At 49.5% G+C, this 19957-nt stretch overlaps 1 protein-coding gene across 1 annotated transcript; it reads right to left on the minus strand.

The window, feature by feature from the left end:
- Nucleotides 1–297: 297 nt before the first annotated feature.
- On the minus strand, nucleotides 298–19384 carry TP53 (tumor protein p53). The gene is made up of 11 exons (XM_002826974.6): nucleotides 19255–19384; nucleotides 8375–8476; nucleotides 8235–8256; nucleotides 7854–8132; nucleotides 6913–7096; nucleotides 6719–6831; nucleotides 6037–6146; nucleotides 5572–5708; nucleotides 5406–5479; nucleotides 2484–2590; nucleotides 298–1565 (listed from the first exon to the last, which is right to left on the minus strand). Exons 2-11 carry the CDS (start codon nucleotides 8446–8448, stop codon nucleotides 1484–1486), a joined length of 1182 nt encoding a protein of 393 aa, XP_002827020.3. The 5' UTR covers nucleotides 8449–8476; nucleotides 19255–19384; the 3' UTR covers nucleotides 298–1483.
- Between the last annotated feature and the right edge of the window lie 573 nt (nucleotides 19385–19957).

The following is a 19957-nucleotide window of genomic DNA, read 5'->3' on the forward strand; positions in this document are numbered from 1 at the left end:
AGCAGCCCAGTCCTAGAAGCAGGGGAGGGAGAGAAACTTGTGCCAGCCGTGGCCGGAGGGGAGGAGGGACAGTTGGTTCCTGAGTTATGAATGGAGCCACCCCCCTCCCTTGTTGTCATGCAGCCCGCAGACTGACCCAGTCTCCAGCCTTTGTTCCCCTCCCGGAACCCGGGCACTGGGCCCCCCAGCCCACACTCATTGCAGACTCAGGTGGCTGCTTCCCAGCACCTCCTCACTCACCCCTGCACCTGCTGACCCTGGTAGCCTGCACTGGCATTCACACCTCAGACACACAGGTGGCAGCAAAGTTTTATTGTAAAATAAGAGATTGATATAAAAATGGGATATAAAAAGGGAGGAGGAGGGGAAGGGTGGGGTGAAAATGCAGACGTGCTTGCAGAATGTAAAAGATGTTGACTCTTCCAGCTGGACGTGGGGGCTCACACTTGTAATCCCAGCACTCTGGGAGGCTGAGACAGGCGGATCGCCTGAGCCCAGGAGTTTGAGACCAGCCTGGGCAACACTGTGAGACCCCATCTCTACAAAACATGCAAAAGTTGGCTGGCCATGGCGGCGTGAACCTGTGGTCCCAGCTACTCCGGAGGCTGAAGCAGGACTGCTTGAGCCGGGGAGGCAAAGGCTGCAGTGAGCCAAGATCACGCCACTCCACTCCAGCCTGGGCAACAAAGCGAGACCCAGTCTCAAAGACAAAGAAAAAAAAAGAAAAAAGAAAAAAGAAATTGACCCTGAGCATAAAACAAGTCTTGGTGGATCCAGATCATCATATACAAGAGATGAAATCCTCCAGGGTGTGAGATGGGGTGAGATTTCCTTTTAGGTACTAAGGTTCACCAAGAGGTTGTCAGACAGGGTTTGGCTGGGCCAGCAGAGACTTGGCAACTCCCTCTACCTAACCAGCTGCCCAGCTGTAGAAACTACCAACCCACCGACCAACAGGGAGAGGGAACAAGCACCCTCAAGGGGGTCAAGTTCTAGACCCCATGTAATAAAAGGTGGTTTCAAGGCCAGACGTACATTATTTCATTAACCCTCACAACGCACTCTGTGAGGTAGGTGCAAATGCCAGCATTTCATAGATATGGGCCTTGAAGTTAGAGAAAATTCAACAGTGAGGGACAGCTTCCCTGGTTAGTACGGTGAAGTTGGCCCCTACCTAGAATGTGGCTGATTGTAAACGAACCCTTACCTGCAAGAACATTTCTTACATCTCCCAAACATCCCTCACAGTAAAAACCTTAAAATCTAAGCTGGTATGTCCTACTCCCCATCCTCCTCCCCACAACAAAACACCAGTGCAGGCCAACTTGTTCAGTCGAGCCCCGGGACAAAGCCAATGGAAGTCCTGGGTGCTTCTGACGCACACCTATTGCAAGCAAGGGTTCAAAGACCCAAAACCCAAAATGGCAGGGGAGGGAGAGATGGGGGTGGGAGGCTGTCAGTGGGGAACAAGAAGCGGAGAATGTCAGTCTGAGTCAGGCCCTTCTGTCTTGAACATGAGTTTTTTATGGCGGGAGGTAGACTGACCCTTCTTGGACTTCAGGTGGCTGTAGGAGACAGAAGCAGGGAGGAGAGATGACATCACATGAGTGAGAGGGTCTGTGCCCCTTTTCTGACCAATGCTTTGAAGGGCCTAAGGCTGGGACAACAGGAATTCAAATCAAGATGGTGGCTACACCCCATGCAAATATGTTTACTGAGCACCTCAGAGTATTAGTGTGTATTAGTCTCGTCATCTTCCCTTACCCCATTTTACTTTATTTATTTTTTTTGAGATGGAGTTTCACTCTTGTTGCCCAGGCTGGAGTGTAATGGCGAGATCTCGGCTCACCACAACCTCTGCCTCCCGGGTTCAAGCGATTCTCCTGCCTCAGCCTCCCGGGTAGGTAGCTGGGATTACAGGCATGCGCCACCACGCCCGGCTAATTTTGTATTTTTAGTAGTGATGGGGTTTCTCCATGTTGGTCAGGCTGGGCTCAAACTCCCGACTCCACTCGCCTTGGCCTCCCAGAGTGTGGGATTCGTAAGCCACTGCGCCCGGCCCCCTTACCCCATTTTATATATAAGGAAACTGAGTCTGACGGGGGTCACCTAGGACCTGCCGCTGCATGGCAGGGCTGAGTATATGAGCTGAAACTCTGGCTCTATTCAATATTACACAATTATTAGGCCCCTCCTTGAGACCCTCCAGCTCTGTGCTGGGAGTTGGCCGAGAATGGCAAGGAAGTAAAAGAAGTATCCACACTCGTCCCTGGGTTTGGATGTTCTGTGGATACACTGAGGCAAGAATGTGGTTATAGGATTCAACTGGAGGAAGACTAAAAAAATGTCTGTGCAGGGCTGGGACCCAATGAGATGGGGTCAGCTGCCTTTGACAATGAAGGCCGGATGAGAATGGAATCCTATGGCTTTCCAACCTAGGAAGGCAGGGGGAGTAGGGCCAGGAAGGGGCTGACGTCACTCACCTGGAGTGAGCCCTGCTCCCCCCTGGCTCCTTCCCAGCCTGGGCATCCTTGAGTTCCAAGGCCTCATTCAGCTCTCGGAACATCTCGAAGCGCTCACGCCCACGGATCTGCAGCAACAGAGGAGCGGGAGAAATAAGTATACACAGTACCTGAGTTAAAAGATGGTTCAAGTTACAATTGTTTGACTTTATGATGGTACAAAAGCAACATGCATTTAGTAGAAACTGTACTTCAAGTACCTATACAGCTGACTTTTAAAAATATTTATTTATTTATTTTGAGATGGAGTCTTGCTCTGTTGCCCAGGCTGGAGTGCAGTGGTGCAATCTTGGCTGATTGCCATCTCCGTCTCTGGGGTTCAAGTGATTCTTGTGCCTCAGCCTCCCGAGTAGCTGGGACTACAGGCATGTGCTACCACACCTGGCTAATTTTTGTGTTTTTAGTAGAGATGGGGCTTCACCATGTTAGCCAGGCTGGTTTCTAACTCCTGACGTCAGGTGATCCACCCACCTCCACCTCCCAAAGTGCTGGGATTACAGGTGTGAGCCACTGTGCCCAGACCTTTTTTAAATTTTAGAGATGATGTCTTGCTATGTTGTTCAGGCTGGACTTAAACTCTTGGGCTCAAGTGATCCTCCTGCCTTAGCCTCTCAAGTAACTGGGACTACATGTGCATGCGACTGTGCCTCGTTTCTTTTCTTTTTTTTTTGAGACGGAGTCTCACTCTATCACCCAGGCTGGAGTGCAGTGGCGCCATCTTGGCTCACTGCAACCTCCGCCTCCCGGTTCAAGCGATTCTCCTGCCTCAGCCTCCCAAGTAGCTGGGATTACAGGCACCTGCCATCATGCCCGGTTAATTTTTGTATTTTAGTAGAGACGGGGTTCCACCATGTTGGCCAGGCTGGTCTTGAACTCCTGACCTCAGGTGATCCGCCCGCCTCGGCCTCCCGAAATGCTGGGATTACAGGCGTGAGCCAGTGCGCCTGGCCTTTTCTTTTTTTGAGTCTCGCTCTGCGCCCAGGCTGCGCCCGGCCCGACTGTGCCTCCTTTCATGCAACCATGCTGTTTCTTACTTTCAGTAACAATATTCAATCAATCACATGAGATATACAACATTTTATTACTATAAAATAGGCTTTGTGTTAGATGACTTTGCCCAACTGTAGGGTAACTGAAATGCTCTGAACACGTTTCAAGTAGGCTAGGGCTGAGTGTGGTAGCTCATGCCTGTAACCCTAGTACTTGGGGAGGCTGAGGTGGAAGGATTGATTGAGCCCAGGGGTTTGATACCAGCATGGGCAACATAGCAAGACCTTGACTTCACAGAAAATAAAAAATTAGCTGGGTGTCGTGGCACGTGCCTGTAGTCCTAGCTACTTGGGAGGGTGAAATCACCGGAGCTCAGGGAGGTCAAGGCTGCAGTGAGCTGAGATCGCGCCACTGCACTGTAGCCTGAGTGACAGAGTGAAACTCTGTCTTTAAATAAATACATAACAAAAATTAGCCGGGCGTGGTGGCTCACGCCTGTAATCCCAGCAGTTTGGGAGGCCAAGGCGGGCGGATCACATGGTCAGAAGTTCGAGACCAGCCTGGCCAACATGGTGAAACCCTGTCTCTACTAAAAATACAAAAATTAGCCGGGCGTGGTAGCAGGCGCTTGTAGTCCTAGCTGCTCGGGAGGCTGAGGCAGGAGAATCGCTTGAACCCAGGAGGCAGAGGTTGCAGTGAGCCGAGATCGTGCCACTGCACTCCAGCCTGGGTGACAGAGCGAGACTCAGTCTCAAAAAAATAAATAAATAAATAAAATAAAATAAATAAATAAAAATTAGCCAGGCATGGTGGTGCGGGCCTGTAGTTCCAGGGACTTGGGAGGCTAAGCTGGGAGGATGGATGGAGCCCAGGAGGTGGAGGCTGCAGTGAGCTGTGACTGCACTACTGCACCAGCCTGGGTGACAGAGCAAGACCTTGTCTCAAAAAAGTAGGCTAGAGACCAGCCTGGGCAACATAGTGAGACTCTATCTACCTACAAAAAATTTTAAAAATTAGCTGGGTGTGGTGGTGTACGCCTGTGGTCCTAGCTACTGGGGAGGCAGAGGTAGGGGGATTGCTTGAGCCCAGGAGTTCGAGGGTATAATGAGCTATGATCCCATCACTGTAATCCAGCCTGGGCAACAGAGCAAGATGCTGTCTCCATTAAAAATAAAATAAAAGTAGGCTAGGCAGGCCAGGTGCAGTGGCTCACGCCTGTAATCCCAGCACTTTGGGAGGCCAAGGCAGGCAGATCATAAGGTCAGGAGTTCGAGACCAGCCTGGCCAACATGGTGAAACCTCATCTCTACTAAAAAAAAAAAAAATACAAAAAGTTAGCTGGGCGTCGGGGCGGGTGCCTGTAATCCCAGCTACTCAGTGGGCTGAGGCAGGAGAATCGCTTGAACCCGGGAGGCGGAGGTTGCAGTGAGCCGAGATCCTGCCACTGCACTCCAGCCTGAGTGACAGAGTGAGACTCTGTCTCAAAAAAAAAAAAAAAAAAAAGCAGGCTAGGCTAAGCTATGATGTTCCTTAGATTAGGTGTATTAAATCCATTTTCAACTTACAATATTTTCAACTTACGACGAGTTTATCAGGAAGTAACACCATCGTAAGTCAAGTAGCATCTGTATCAGGCAAAGTCATAGAACCATTTTCATGCTCTCTTTAACAATTTTCTTTTTGAAAGCTGGTCTGGTCCTTTAAAATATATATTATGGTATAAGTTGGTGTTCTGAAGTTAGTTAGGTACAACCAGGAGCCATTGTCTTTGAGGCATCACTGCCCCCTGATGGCAAATGCCCCAATTGCAGGTAAAACAGTCAAGAAGAAAATGGCATTTTGAGTGTTAGACTGGAAACTTTCCACTTGATAAGAGGTCCCAAGACTTAGTACCTGAAGGGTGAAATATTCTCCATCCAGTGGTTTCTTCTTTGGCTGGGGAGAGGAGCTGGTGTTGTTGGGCAGTGCTAGGAAAGAGGCAAGGAAAGGTGATAAAAGTGAATCTGAGGCATAACTGCACCCTTGGTCTCCTCCACCGCTGCTTGTCCTGCTTGCTTACCTCGCTTAGTGCTCCCAGGGGGCAGCTCATGGTGAGGCTCCCCTTTCTTGCGGAAATTCTCTTCCTCTGTGCGCCGGTCTCTCCCAGGACAGGCACAAACGCGCACCTCAAAGCTGTTCCGTCCCAGTAGATTACCACTACTCAGGATAGGAGACAGTAAGGAAATCAGGTCCTACCTGTCCCGTTTCAAAAACCAGGCTCCATCTACTCCCAACTACCCCTGTCCTTTCTGGAGCCTAAGCTCCAGCTCCAGGTAAGTGGAGGAGAAGTCACAGGTAAGAGGTCCCAAAGCCAGAGAAAAGAAAACCGAGTGGGAGCAGTAAGGAGATTCCCCACTGGGGATGTGATGAGAGGTGGATGGGTAGTAGTATGGAAGAAATCAGTAAGAGGTGGGCCCAGGGGTCAGAGGCAAGCAGAGGCTCGGGCACAGCAGGTCAGTGTGCAGGGTGGCAAGTGGCTCCTGACCTGGAGTCTTCCAGTGTGATGATGGTGAGGATGGGCCTCCGGTTCATGCCGCCCATGCAGGAACTGTTACACATGTAGTTGTAGTGGATGGTGGTACAGTCAGAGCCAACCTAGGAGAGAACACAGGCCCAAGATGAGGCCAGGGGGCCTTGGGGAGACCTGTGGCAAGCAGGGGAGGCCTTTTTTTTTTTTTTTTCCTGAGACGGAGTCTTGCTCTGTCGCCCAGGCTGGAGTGCAGTGGCGTGATCTCGGCTCACTGCAAGCTCTACCTCCCAGGTTCACGCCATTCTCCTTCCTCAGCCTCCCGAGTAGCTGGGACTACAGGTGCCCGCCACCTCGCCCGGCTAATTTTTTTTGTATTTTTCAGTAGAGACGGGGTTTCACCGTGTTAGCCAGGATGGTCTCGATCTCCCAACCTCGTGATCCGCCTGCCTCGGCCTCCCAAAGTGCTGGGATTACAGGCATGAGCCACCGTGCCCAGCCAAGCAGGGGAGCCCCTTAGCCTCTGTAAGCTTCAGTTTTTTCAACTGTGCAATAGGTAAACCCATTTACTTTGCACATCTCATGGGGTTATGGGGAGGTCAAATAAGCAGCAGGAGAAAGCCTCCCTACTGCTCACCTGGAGGGCCACTGACAACCGCCCTTACCCCCTCCTCCCAGAGACCCCAGTTGCAAACCAGACCTCAGGCGGCTCATAGGGCACCACCACACTATGTCGAAAAGTGTTTCTGTCATCCAAATACTCCACACGCAAATTTCCTTCCACTCGGATAAGATGCTGAGGAGGGGCCAGACCTAAGAGCAATCAGTGAGGAATCAGAGGCCTGGGGACCCTGGGCAACCAGCCCTGTCATCTCTCCAGCCCCAGCTGCTCACCATCACTATCTGAGCAGCGCTCATGGTGGGGACAGCGCCTCACGACCTCCGTCATGTGCTGTGACTGCTTGTAGATGGCCATGGCGCGGACGCGGGTGCCAGGTGGGGGTGTGGAATCAACCCACAGCTGCACAGGGCAGGTCTTGGCCAGCTGGCAAAACATCTTGTTGAGGGCAGGGGAGTACTGTAGGAAGAGGAAGGAGACAGAGTTGAAAGTCAGGGCACAAGTGAACAAATAAAGCAAACGGAAGAGGGCAGCAAAGAAACAAATATGCGTAAGCACCTCCTGCAACCCACTAGCGAGCTAGAGAGAGCTGGCGTCTACACCTCAGGAGCTTTTCTTTTCTTTTTTTTTTTTTTTGAGATAGGGTCGTGCTCTGTCACCCAGGCTGGAGCGCAGTGGTGTGATCACAGCTCACTGCAGCCTCCATCTCCTGGGCTCAAGTGATCTTCCCACCTCAGCCTCCTGAGTGGCTGGGACTGTAGGTGTGCGCCACCATGCCTGGCTAATTTTTTGTACTTTTTGTAGAGACGAGGTTTCACCATGTTACCCAGGCTGGTCTTGAACTCCTGGGCTTAGGTGATCTGCCCGCCTTGGCCTCTTTGAGAAAGCTGGGATTGCAGGCGTGATCCACCAAGCCTGGTCAGGAGCTTATTTTCAAAAGCCAAGGAATAAAAGTGGGTGAAGAAAAAGAAAAGTTCTGCATCCCCAGGAGAGATGCTGAGGGTGTGATGGGATGGATAAAAGCCCAAATTCAAGGGGGAATGTTCAACTTTGGGACAGGGGTCAGAGATCACACATTAAGTGGGTAAACCATAAAAAAACACTGACAGGAAGCCAAAGGGTGAAGAGGAATCCCAAAGTTCCAAACAGAAGAAATGCAGGGGTATACGGCCAGGCAATTTAGTCTCATGGAAGCCAGCCCCTCAGGGCCACTGACCGTGCAAGTCACAGACTTGGCTGTCCCAGAATGCAAGAAGCCCAGACGGAAACCGTAGCTGCCCTGGTAGGTTTTCTGGGAAGGGACAGAGGATGACAGGGGCCAGGAGGGGGCTGGTGCAGGGGCCGCCGGTATAGGAGCTGCTGGTGCGGGGCCCACAGGGGAAGCAGCCTCTGACATTCTGGGAGCTTCATCTGGACCTGGGTCTTCAATGAACCATTGTGCAATATCGTCCGGGGACAGCAGCAAATCATCCACCGCTTGGGACGGCAAGGGGGACTGTAGATGGGTGAAAAGAGCAGTCAGAGGAGCAGGTCCTCAGCCCCCCCAGCCCCCCAGGCCCCTAGCCCGCCAGGTCCCCAGCCCAACCCTTGTCCTTACCAGAACGTTGTTTTCAGGAAGTCTGAAAGACAAGAGCAGAAAGTCAGTCCCAAGGATTTTTTTGCTTCCCACAGGCCTCTGCTAGGGGGCTGGGGTTGGGATGCGGACGGTGGACCTGCCCTTCCAATGAATCCACTCACAGTTTCCATAGGTCTGAAAATGTTTCCTGGCTCAGTGGGGGCTCGACGCTAGGATCTGACTGTGGCTCCTCCATGGCAGTCACCTGGAAGGCAGTCTGGCTGCTGCAAGAGGAAAAGTGGGGATCCAGCATGAGACACTTCCAACCCTGGGTCACCTGGGACTGCGGAGAAGGTACCCCCTCCCCCAACACCATGCCAGGGTCTGAGACAGCTCGGCTTCCCGTGGAGCAGGAAAAGAATGGCTGCTTCACATTCTCTCTTCCAATCTTTCACCACAACCCAAGCACTCCTGCCCCACCCCTCACCAGCCATGCACTTCTTTGAGGAAAAGATAATCAGAGAGGGACTTCCAACCTTCCCACCACTAAATCCCCAAGACTTCCTAAAGGTGCACCCTATTCTCAACTCCCTTCCTGTATTTTTTTTTTTTTTTTTTTTTTTGAGATGGAGTCTCGCTCTGTCACCTAGGCTGGAGTGCAGTGGCATGATCTCAGCTCACTGCAACCTCTACCTTCCGGGTTCAAGCCATTCTCCTGCCTCAGTCTCCCGAGTAGCTGGGATTACAGACGAGTACCACCACACCCAGCTAATTTTTGTATTTTTAGTAGAGACGGGGCTTCGCCATGTAGGCCAGGTTGGTCTCGAACTCCTGACCTCAGGTGATCGGCCCGCCTCAGCCTCCTAAAGTGCCAGGATTACAGGTGTGAGCTACTGCACCCTGCTCCCACCTCCTGTTAACAAGGATACAGTCGTTCTCAGCCTGCAATCTCTGTATGGGGAAGGACACCCCCTTGGCCCCCACCCTTCCCCACCTGATACATGGCTCCATTTCTTTGATTCCTTTCACTGCAAAGCTTCTAGAAGAACAACTGTCTCACCACTCACCTGCCCATTCTCTTGGGACACTCCTCAGCCCTGCGTTACAAACCCCTCACGAATTGGCCCTTCTCGGCTTCTTTAATCTCATCTCTTATAAACCACTCCCTCTTCCCCAAAAACTCTAGCTAGACTGGCTGCCCTTCTCTGATAATCAACTGGTGGTTCCTTGGCTAGCCAGGAACACTGGGGTAGGCTCCTTCCCGCGCAGACTTCAAGTCATCCTATTTTAATTCACATCACCTCATTTGCATTCTCATAGCACTTACATTGTCTGATACTTATCCTTGTTTATTTAATCTGTTTTCTCTAATAGCATATACACTTCCTAAGGGCAGGGCAGTGATCTATCTTGTTGTCTTGCTGACGAAAGTATTAGATCACAATGCCTTGCACCTGCTTGGGCTCAATAAATGTGAATAACACATGAGCCTGTTATATGAGAGGTCAAGAGAGCAAGAAAGAGCAAGGGGCAGCCCCTGTGTGGAGCACATCTTCGCTGTGTGGGCCAGCGAAGTTATGCAACTATCATTGCAAATTCTCCCAGACAAGCTTTCAAAGGCTTTGCCATGTTTTTTTGAGATGGAGTTTGGCTCTTTTCGCCCAGGCTGGAGTGCAGTGGTGCAGTCTAGGCTCACTGCAACCTCTGCCTTCTGGTTTCAAGCAATTCTCCTGCCTCAGCCTCCCGAGTAGCTGGGATTACAGGCACCTGCCACCATGCCTGGCTGATTTTTTGTCTTTTTAGTAGAGACAGGGTTTCACCATATTGGCCAGGCTGGTGTGGAACTCCTGACCTTGTGATCCGCCTGCCTCGGCCTCCCAAAGCGCTGGGATTACAGGTGTGAGCCACTGCGCCCGGCCCGCCATGTTCTTTCTTTCTTTTCTTTTTTTATTTTTGAGGCAGGGTCTTGCTTTGTTGCCCAGGCTAGGGTACAGTGGTGCAATCATGGCTCACTACAGCCTCGGACTCCTGGGCTCAGTGATTCTCCTGCCTCAGCCTCCCGAGTAGCTGGGACCACAGAGGCCTGCCTGGCTAATTTTTTAGTCTTTTTCTTTCTTTTTTTTTTTGGAGACGGAGTCTCACCCTGTCACCCAGGCTAGAGTTGCAGTGGTGTGATCTCGACTCACTGTAACCTCCACCTCCCGGGTTCAAGCGATCCTCTTGCCTCAGCTTCCTGAGTAGCTGGGATTACAGGCGCCCACCAATGTGCCTGATTAATTTTTTGTATTTTTAGTAGAGACGGGGTTTTGCCATGTTGGCCTGGCTGGTTTCGAACTCCTGACCTCAGGTGATCCTCCCACCTCCGACTCCCAAAGTGCTGGGATTACAGGCGTGAGCCACTGCAACCGGCCAATTTTTGAGTTTTTTTGTAGAGGCAGGGTTTCACTATGTTGCCCAGGCAGGATGCTCTCTTTCTTTTTTTTTTTTTTTTTTTTTTTTTTAGGGATGCTCTCTTCCTTTATGCCAAATTTGTCATCAGATTTGCTAAGAAACATGCCTACTGTAAGTGTTCGTTACACTTTTCTGTTTTTTTTTTTTGAGACAGAGTTTTGCTCTTGTCCAGGCTGGAGTGCAATGGTGCGATCTCGGCTCACCGCAACCTCTGCCTCCCAGGTTCAAGCGATTCTCCTGCCTCAGCCTCCCGAGTAGCTGGGATTACAGGCATGCGCCACTGCGCCTGGCTAATTTTGTATTTTTAGTAGAGACGGGGTTTCTCCATATTGGTCAGGCTGGTCTTGAACTCCCAACCTCAGGTGATCCGCCCGCCTCAGCCTCCCAAAGTGCTGGGATTACAGGCATGAACCACTGTGCCCAGCCCACTTTTCTGTTTTTTGCACTGACAAAACATCCCCTACCAAACAGCTCCTTCAATGGCAGGCTCTTCTTTTTTTCTTTATTTTATTTCATTTTATTTTGAGATGGAGTCTCAGCTCCTGTTGCCCAGGCTGGAGTGCAGTGGCACGATCTCCGCTTACTGCAACCTCTGCCTCCCGGATTCAAATGATTCTCTTGCCTCAGCCTCCTGAGTAGCTAGGACTACAGGCGCGTGCCACCACGCCTGGCTAATTTTGTACTTCTAGTAGAGACGGGGTGTCACCATGTTGGTCAGGCTGGTCTCGAACTCCCGACCTCAGGTGATCTGCCTACCTTGGCCTCCTAAAGTGCTGGGATTACAGGCGTGAGCCACCAAGCCTGGCCTAGTACACTGTGTATTATGGGAAATGTAGAGTTGAGGAAAGTGCTGGGCACACAGTAAGAGCTCAACAAAGGTTAGCTGTTTCTGCAATTGTTCTATTTCACTTGTTCTATATTATTATTCTAGAGAGAACTGTGTGATTGTTAGTGCGGATCTGTGGTACTGCCCCCACCCCCACTCCATTAATGCAAGTACACCTCCTTCAGGGAACTATCCAGTCAACAGGTCAGGAGGTGCTGTCCTGAAATGGGGGGCCCAAAGTCTCAATCCCACTTGGAGGGACACAGCTCTACAGACAGGTCTCCCTGTCTTCCTCTCTCAAATCTTCAGTAGCAACTAAAATCTCAGTGTTTTTCAGAGCAGGACCTTCCCAGGGGTACCAGCATCAGTGGGCCAGGATACAAATGTGCCAAGCTGAACTAGGCCTTCCAAACGGTCAGGGAGCCAAGAGAAATGCAGGCACCCTTGGCTGGGTTGGAAGGCAATGAGCTCAACTGAGACCCCAAACAGGGGCAGGCCTGACCAGAATCTTAACAGTGGCTGCTGGTATCAGTCTTGAAGGCCTATATGCCCAGTGATTCCCTAAACAATATAGTACGACAAGTATTTACATACATACTTGTATGTACATTAGCATTTTCATTGTATGGGGGTAATGTAAGTAATCTAGAGATAATTTAAACTATATGGGAGGATATGTGTAGGTTAAATGCAAATACTATACCATCTTATATATGGGACTTAGACATCTGTGGGTTTAGTGTGTGAGGAGTCCGAGAACCAAGCCCCTACAGATAGAGGGATAACTATATTGCCCTGTAACCTGCAACCCTGCTATATTTATTGATTAGTTTTGGTAGCTTTTTATGGATTTTCCATTAGGACTTTTTTTTTTTTTGAGATGGAGTTTCACTCTTTTTTTTTTTGAGACGGAATCTCGCTCTGTTGCCCAGCGTGGAGTGCAATGGCATGATCTCAGCTCACTGCAACCTCCACCTCCCGGGTTCAAGCAATTCTTCTGTCTCAGCCTCCCAAGTAGCTGGGATTACAGGCGCCCACCACTACACCCAGCTAATTCTTGTATTTTTAGTAGAGACGGGGTTTCACCATGTTAGTCAGGCTGGTCTTGAACTCCTGACCTCAGGTGATCTGCCTGCCTCGGCCTCCCAAAGTGCTGGGATTACAGGCGTGAGCCACCACACCCTGCCAGAGTTTCACTCTTGTTGCCCAGGCTGGAGTACAATAGCGCGATCTCGGCTCACTGCAACCTCTGCCTCCCAGGTCCAGGCAATTCTCCTGCCTCAGCCTCCTGAGTAGCTGGGATTAGAGGTGCCCGTCACCATGCCTGGCTAATTTTTTGTATTTTTATTAGAGACGGGGTTTCACCATGTTGGCCAGGCTGGTCCCAGGGGAGCCACCTGCCTCAGCCTCCTAAAGTGCTAGGATCACAGGCATGAGCCACCACGCCCGGCCCCATTAGGACATGTATGTATAGAATCATACTGGCTGTGAATATAAGTTTTATTTCTTCCTTTTTAATCGTTATTTCTTTTTTCTTTCCTTTTTTTTTTGAGATGGAGTTTTGCTCTTGTCGCCTAGGCTGGAGTGCAATGGGACAATCTCGGCTCACTGCAACCTCTGCCTCCTGGGTTCAAGTGATTCTCCTGCCTCTGCCTCCTGAGTAGCTGGGACTACAGGCGTGCACCACTACGCCTGGCTAATTTTTTTTTTTTGAGACGGAGTTTTTGCTTTTGTCACCCAGGCTGGAGTGCAATGGTGCAATCCTGGCTCACTACAACCTCCACCTCCCAGGTTCAAGTGATTCTCCTGCCTTAGCCTCCCAAGTAGCTGGGATTACAGGCACGCGCCACCATGCCCAGCTAATTTTTGTATTTTTAGTAGAGATGGGGTTTCACCGTGTTGGCCAGGCTGGTCTTGAACTCCTGACCTCAGGTGATCCACCCACCTCGGCCTCCCAAAGTTCTGGGATTACAGGCATGAGCCACTGTACCCGGGCAACTCCTGGCTAATTTTTTAATATTTTAATAGAGACGAGGTTTCACCATTTTTGTCAGGCTGGTCTCCAACTCCAGACCCCAGGTGATCTGCCCACCTCGGCCTCCCAAAGTGCTGGGATTATAGGCGTGAGCCATCGGGCCACTAATCATTATTTCCTTTTCTTTTTTTTTTTTTTTTGAGACAGAGTCTTGCTCTGTCTCCCAGGCTGGAGTGCAGTGGCTCGATCTCAGCTCACTGCAAGCTCCGCCCCCTGAGATCATGCCATTCTCCTGCCTCAGCCTCCTGAGTAGCTGGGACTACAGGCGCCCGCCACTACGCCCGGCTAATTTTTTGTATTTTTAGTAGAGACGGGGTTTCACTGTGTTAGCCAGGATGGTCTCGATCTCCTGACCTCGTGATCCACCCGCCTCGGCTTCCCAAAGTGCTGGGATTACAGGCCTGAGCCACTGCACCTGGCCCTCATTATTTCTTTTTCTTGCCTGGTTAAAACCTCCAGTATGATATCAACGTTGTGAGAGTCAAATCCTTTTCTAGTTCCTGATCTTAGAGGAAAAAGCATTGAGTTTTCTTTTCTTTCCTTTTTTTTTTTTTTTTTTGAGACGAACTCTCACTCTGTCGCCCAGGCTGGAGTGCAGTGGCACGATCTAGGCTCTGCAAGCTCCGCCTCCCGGGTTTACGGCATTCTCTCGCCTCAGCCTCCCGAGTAGCTGGGACTACAGGCGCCCGCCACCACGCTCGGCTAATTTTTTGTTTTTGTATTTTTAGTAGAGACGGGGTTTCAGCATGTCAGTCAGGACAGTCTTGATCTCCTGACCTTGTGATCCGCCCGCCTCGGCCTCCCAAAGTGCTGGGATTACAGGCGTCAGCCACTGCGCCTGGCAGCATTGAGTTTTCTACCATTATGTATGCTGCTAGTGGAACTCCGACTGTGGATGCCCTGTTATCAAACTAGGTAAGTTTCCTTTCCCTAGTTTGCCAGGAGGTTGGTTTGTTTGTAATCATGCATATGTGTTGAATATCCTTAACTGCTTTTACTACATCTTTTGAAATGATCATAGGGTTTTTATGTTTCCATTTGTTAATGTGGTGAATTACACAGACTGATTTCCGCCCCCCCTCCAGTAAAGACCAGTCTGACTATGTTGCCCAGGCTGGTCTCGAAATCCTGGGCTCAAGAGATCTTCCTGCCTCAGCCTCCTAAAGTGTTGGGATTACAGGCCTGAGCTACTGCACCAGGCCAATTTTTGAATGTTAAATCAGCTACAATCATGAGATAAATATTATTCGGTTAGAATGTATTTATCCTTTTTCTTTTTCTTTTTCTTTTTTTGAGATGGAGTCTCACTCTGTTGCCCAGGCTGGAGTGCAACGGCATGATCCCAGCTCACTGCAACTTCTGCCTCCTGGGTTCAAGCGATTCTCCTGCCTCAGACTCCTGAGTAGCTGGGATTTCAGGTGCACCACCACCATGCCCAGCTAATTTTTTTTTTTTTTTTGAGATAAAGTCTTGCTCTGTTGCCCAGGCTGGAGTGCAGTGGCACGATCTTGGCTCACTGCAACCTCTGCCTCCCGGGTTCAAGCAATTCTGCCTCAGCCTCCTGAGTAGCTGGGATTACAGGCAGGCGCCACCACATCGGCTAATTTTTGTATTTTTAGTAGAGATGGGGTTTCACCACATTGGTCAGGCTGGTCTTGAACTCCTGACCTCGTGATCTGCCCACCTTGGCCTCCCAAAGTGCTGGGATTACAGGCAGGAGCCATCGCGCCCAGCCTAATTTTTGTATTTTTATTAGAAACGGGGTTTCACCATGTTGGTCAGGCTGGTCTCAAACTCCTGACCTCAAGTGATCTGCCTGCCTCGGCCTCCCAAAGTGCTGGGATTACAGGCATGAGCCACCGCGCCTGGCCTATTTATCCTTCTTTCTATATTACCAGGTTTGTTTTGCTAAAATTTGTTAGCTCTTGCATGTATATACTAACAGGAATATTGGTCTAAATTTTCTTTTCTTTTAATGTCCTTGTTTGGTTTTGGTACCAGGATTATGCTGGCTTCAAAAACAAGTTGGGAAATGTTCCTCTATTTTTTCTTTCTTTCTTTCTTTTTTTTCTGAGACAGGGTCTCACTCTATTGCCCAGGCTGCAGTGCAGTGGCGCAATCTCGGCTCACTGCAACCTCCGCTTCCCAGGTTCAAGGGATTCTTGTGCCTCAGCCTCCTGAGTAACTGGGATTACAGGTATGTGCCACCACGCCTAGCTAATTTTTGTATTTTTAGTAGAGATGGTGTTTCGTTGTGTTGGCCAGGCTGGTCTCGAACTCCTGACCTCAAGTGATCTCCCACTTCGGCGTACCAAAGTGCTGGGATTACAGGTATGAGCCACCGCACCCAGTCTGTTCCTCTGTTTTCTGAAGAGTTGTGTAAGATGGGTACTGTTTCTTCCTCCAACGTTTAAAGAGAGCAAAGAACAGAGGAGATAAATAGAAAATAGCACTAAGAGGTCAGGCATGGTGGGCTCACACCTGTAATCCCAGCACTCTGGCAGGCTGAGATGGGATGAAAGCTTGAGGCCAGCAGTTTGAGACTAGCCTGGGCAACATAGTGAGATCCTGTCAATACAAAAAAATAAAATAGTTAGCTGGGTGTGGTGGAGTAATCCCAGCTACTCGTGAGGCAGAGACTAGAGGACTGCTTGAGCCCAGGGGTTCGAGGCTGCAGTGAGCCTTGATTGTGCCATTGTACTCTAGCCCAGGCAACAGTGTGAGTCCCTGTCTCAAAAATTAAAGAAGAAAAAAAGAAAATAGCACTAAAATGGTAGCCCTATACTCCAACTGTACAATAATTAAAATTAAAAGCATTCAGTAGAGAAAGGAAGCCTGTTTCAACAAGTGGAGACAGAATAACTGGATTTCCATACAGGTAAGGTACCAGAGACTGACTCCTACACCTCACACCATAAACAATTAATTTTAAGAATTAATTAATGGCTCAAGGACCTTACTGTAAAACTTACAACCATAAAGGTCCTAAAAGAAAATATAAGATAATATATTCATGACCCTGGGGTTAAAAAAAAAAAAAAAAAAAAAAAAAAAAAAAAAAAAAAGATGTCCTAAGCAGGACAAGGCAAATACTGAACATAAAAAAGATAAATCCACTCCTCTTAAGATACTGTAAACTCTGTAAAGCAAACAAATAGGCAAGCAACAGATCAGAAGAAAACATTCACGACACATGGATCTGATAAAGGACTTGTATCCAGAATGTATAAAGCAGTCCCACAACTGAACAATAAAAACAAACAAAAGACCAAAATAACAGGCAAAAGACTCGAAGAGCTACTTTACAAACAAAATACGAATGGCCAATAGGCACATGAAAAAATGCTGAACATCCTTAGTCAACAGAGAACTGTAAATTACAACTACAAGGATATACCACATTAGAAAGACTGACAATACCTAATGTCCGGAAGGCTGTGGCACAACCATAATAACTCCCATACCTTGCTAGTTGGAGTGTAAAATGGTACAACAGCTCTGGAAAACTCAGAGCTTCTGATAAAGTTCAAAATACATCTACTTTTTACTTCCAAACTCGCAATTCCCCTCGTAAGTATTTCTCCAAGAAACACGAAAACACATGATCACAAAAAGAATTGTACAAGAATGTTTATAGCAGCTTTATTTCATAACCCCAAATGGGAAACAACTCAAAAGGCCATCAAAAGAACGGATATACAATCGATGGACTATATTAAATGAAAAGGAGCAAAATACTGATATATACAACAACATGAACGAATGTCAGACAGTACATTGAAGGACAGAAGCCCGACAAAAATGAGCACATAATGTATGATTCCCCCCCTTTTTTTTGAGACGGAGTTTCGTTCTTGTCGCCCAGGCTGGAGTGTAGTGGCACGATCTTGGCTCACTGCGACCTCTGCCTCCTGGGTTCAAGCGATTCTCCTGCCTCAGCCTCCCGAATAGCTGGGATTACAGGCACCCACCACGCCCAGCTAATTTTTGTATTTTTTAGTAGAGACGGGGATTCACCATGTTGGCCAGGCTGGTCTGGAACTCCTATCCTCAAGTAATCCGCCCGCCTCGGCCTCCCAAAGTGCAGGCGTGAGCCACAGCGCCCAGCCTGATTCCATTTTATATGAAGTTCTCCAACAGGCAAAATGGTTATGGAGATCAGAATAAAGATGGGGTCGGGAATCGACTGGGAAGAGGCGTGATGAAACGTTTCTGGGACGATGAAAAGGGTCTGTGACTTGGTAGGCATCATGGAGCGGTTAGGGGCCAAAACTCATCTTCCTGTGCACTTGGTGTGTGCACTGGCGCTGTGTGTAAATGCCACCTCGATTTAGGAAAAAGATGACGTAAGTACGGCACAAAGTGCCCGGTACGCGGCAGGTGCATGGGAAGAAACTGCGGAATGAAACAACCGCGAGCTAAGAGATGGGGCAGCGGGAGAAATGAATTCGAGTTCCGCCTCCTACCGGGAAGAACCGGCTCGGGCCGGAGGGCTGCACGGAGGACCACACGGATGCCTGCGGGCCCGCCCCTTCCGCTTCACGACGTTCAGCCTGCGTCTGGAACTGGAATGGCCTAGCCCAAAGCCAGATAACAGGTAGATTGTTTTTCCGACAAATATTATCAAACGACCCATCATTGCACTCTTTCGAAATTTGATTCTCAGACGTACTCATTCTTTTTTTTTTCCTCCGGGAAGATGAGATGTACTCATTCTTGAAAATACCCCCGGGCTTGCCTTCTGCACACTTCTTTCCCTCCCTGTCTCACGCCATGGTAGCGTCCCTCTAGGTTGCAGCCGACCCGCGGGGTGGGGCACACCATTCAAAGAAGGGGAGGGATTGAGGTTTGCATCAAAACAAATACCCCTGCCTCTGCAAAGGCCATAACTAAGTAATCCAGAAAAAGAAATGCGGGCGGAGAATAGCAGCCTCCCTCTGCCAAGTAAGAGGAACCGGCCTAAAGGACATTTTCTCTCTCTCTCCTCCCCTCTCATCGGGTGAATAGTGAGCTGCTCCGGCAAAAAGAAACCGGAAATGCTGCTGCAAGAGGCAGAAATGTAAATGTGGAGCCAAACAATAACAGGGCTGCCGGGCCTCTCAGACTGAGACGGTCCTCCTCGGCCTGGCGGGCAAACCCCTTGTTTAGCACTTCTCACTTCCACGACTGACAGCCTTCAATTGGATTTTCTCCATCTAGCGGAGCCGGGGGCTGGCTGGAAAGATCGCTCCAGGAAGGACAAAGGTCCGGAAGTTGTGGGACCTTAGCAGCTTGGGCTCCCCGGATCACCCCCAAATGATCATTTCGGAATGGAGCCCGAGTTTTCACTAGGATGCCATGGGCTCTAAAATATACAGCTCTGAGTTCTCAATGTTTCGAGATCCAAAAGTCTGAGACCTCAATGCTTTGTGCATCTTTTACTCCAGGGATTCCCTACGCCCAGCACCGGGTGGATGTGCAAAGAAGTACCCTTTAGGCCGGCTCAAGGTTCCCCAAAGCTCCACTCCTCTGCCTAGGCGTTCAACTTTGAGTTCGGATAGTCCTAACATCCCCATCATCTACACCCAGGTCTCCCAACAATGCAACTCCTATGTTGATCCCTCTAGCCAACCTTCCATCCCACTCACCCCCAAACTCGCTAAGTCCCCACTGCCCCACCCCCAGCCCCAGCGATTCTCCCGAGCTGAAAATACACGGAGCCGAGAGCCCGTGACTCAGAGAGGACTCATCAAGTTCAGTCAGGAGCTTACCCAATCCAGGGAAGCGTGTCACCGTCGTGGAAAGCACGCTCCCAGCCCGAACGCAAAGTGTCCCCGGAGCCCAGCAGCTACCTGCTCCCTGGACGGTGGCTCTAGACTTTTGAGAAGCTCAAAACTTTTAGCGCCAGTCTTGAGCACATGGGAGGGGAAAACCCCAATCCCATCAACCCCTGCGAGGCTCCTGGCACAAAGCTGGACAGTCGCCATGACAAGTAAGGGCAAGTAATCCGCCTGCCGGAGGAAGCAAAGGAAATGGAGTTGGGGAGGAGGGTGCAGAGGGAGTCAGGATTCTCGCCGACCTTGTGCTGTAGATACTAACATTTTGGGGTGGAAAATTCTACAAGCCAGAGCTGTGAGGGCAGAGTTGGTGGAAACCATTTTGGAGGAATCCTGCACTGTGTCAAATATGAAGGGTGGAAGGAAGAAAGCTTTTGCGTTTGCTCTCAGCTGGATCCTTTCTTCTCATCAGTTAAAATGTCATTTTTTAGGAAGGCTTTCCTTAATATCTCACCCTAACGTTTTTTCCCAGATACTTTATATCACACCATCTTATTTAATCTCCTTCACAACCCTTATCACTCTGAAAAGATTTATTTCTTCATTGCTTTCAGTACATGGAAACGTAAGTCTTATGAGGATATAGAATTTTTCTACTATCTTATTCATTGTTGTATTCCTGAGTGCCTATATCAGT

This window comes from Pongo abelii, chromosome 19 (genome assembly GCF_028885655.2).
Source record: "Pongo abelii isolate AG06213 chromosome 19, NHGRI_mPonAbe1-v2.0_pri, whole genome shotgun sequence".
Classification (NCBI taxonomy): Eukaryota; Metazoa; Chordata; class Mammalia; order Primates; family Hominidae; genus Pongo; species Pongo abelii.

Coding starts and splice junctions, on each gene's coding strand:
- TP53 (XM_002826974.6), bottom strand. CDS start 8,448: ATGGAGGAGCCACAGTCAGATCCTAGCGTCGAGCCCCCACTGAGCCAG. Junction 8,257..8,374: donor TTTTCAGACCTATGGAAACT/GTGAGTGGATTC, acceptor CTTGTCTTTCAG/ACTTCCTGAAAACAACGTTC. Junction 2,591..5,405: donor GAGAATATTTCACCCTTCAG/GTACTAAGTCTT, acceptor CTGTTGCTGCAG/ATCCGTGGGCGTGAGCGCTT.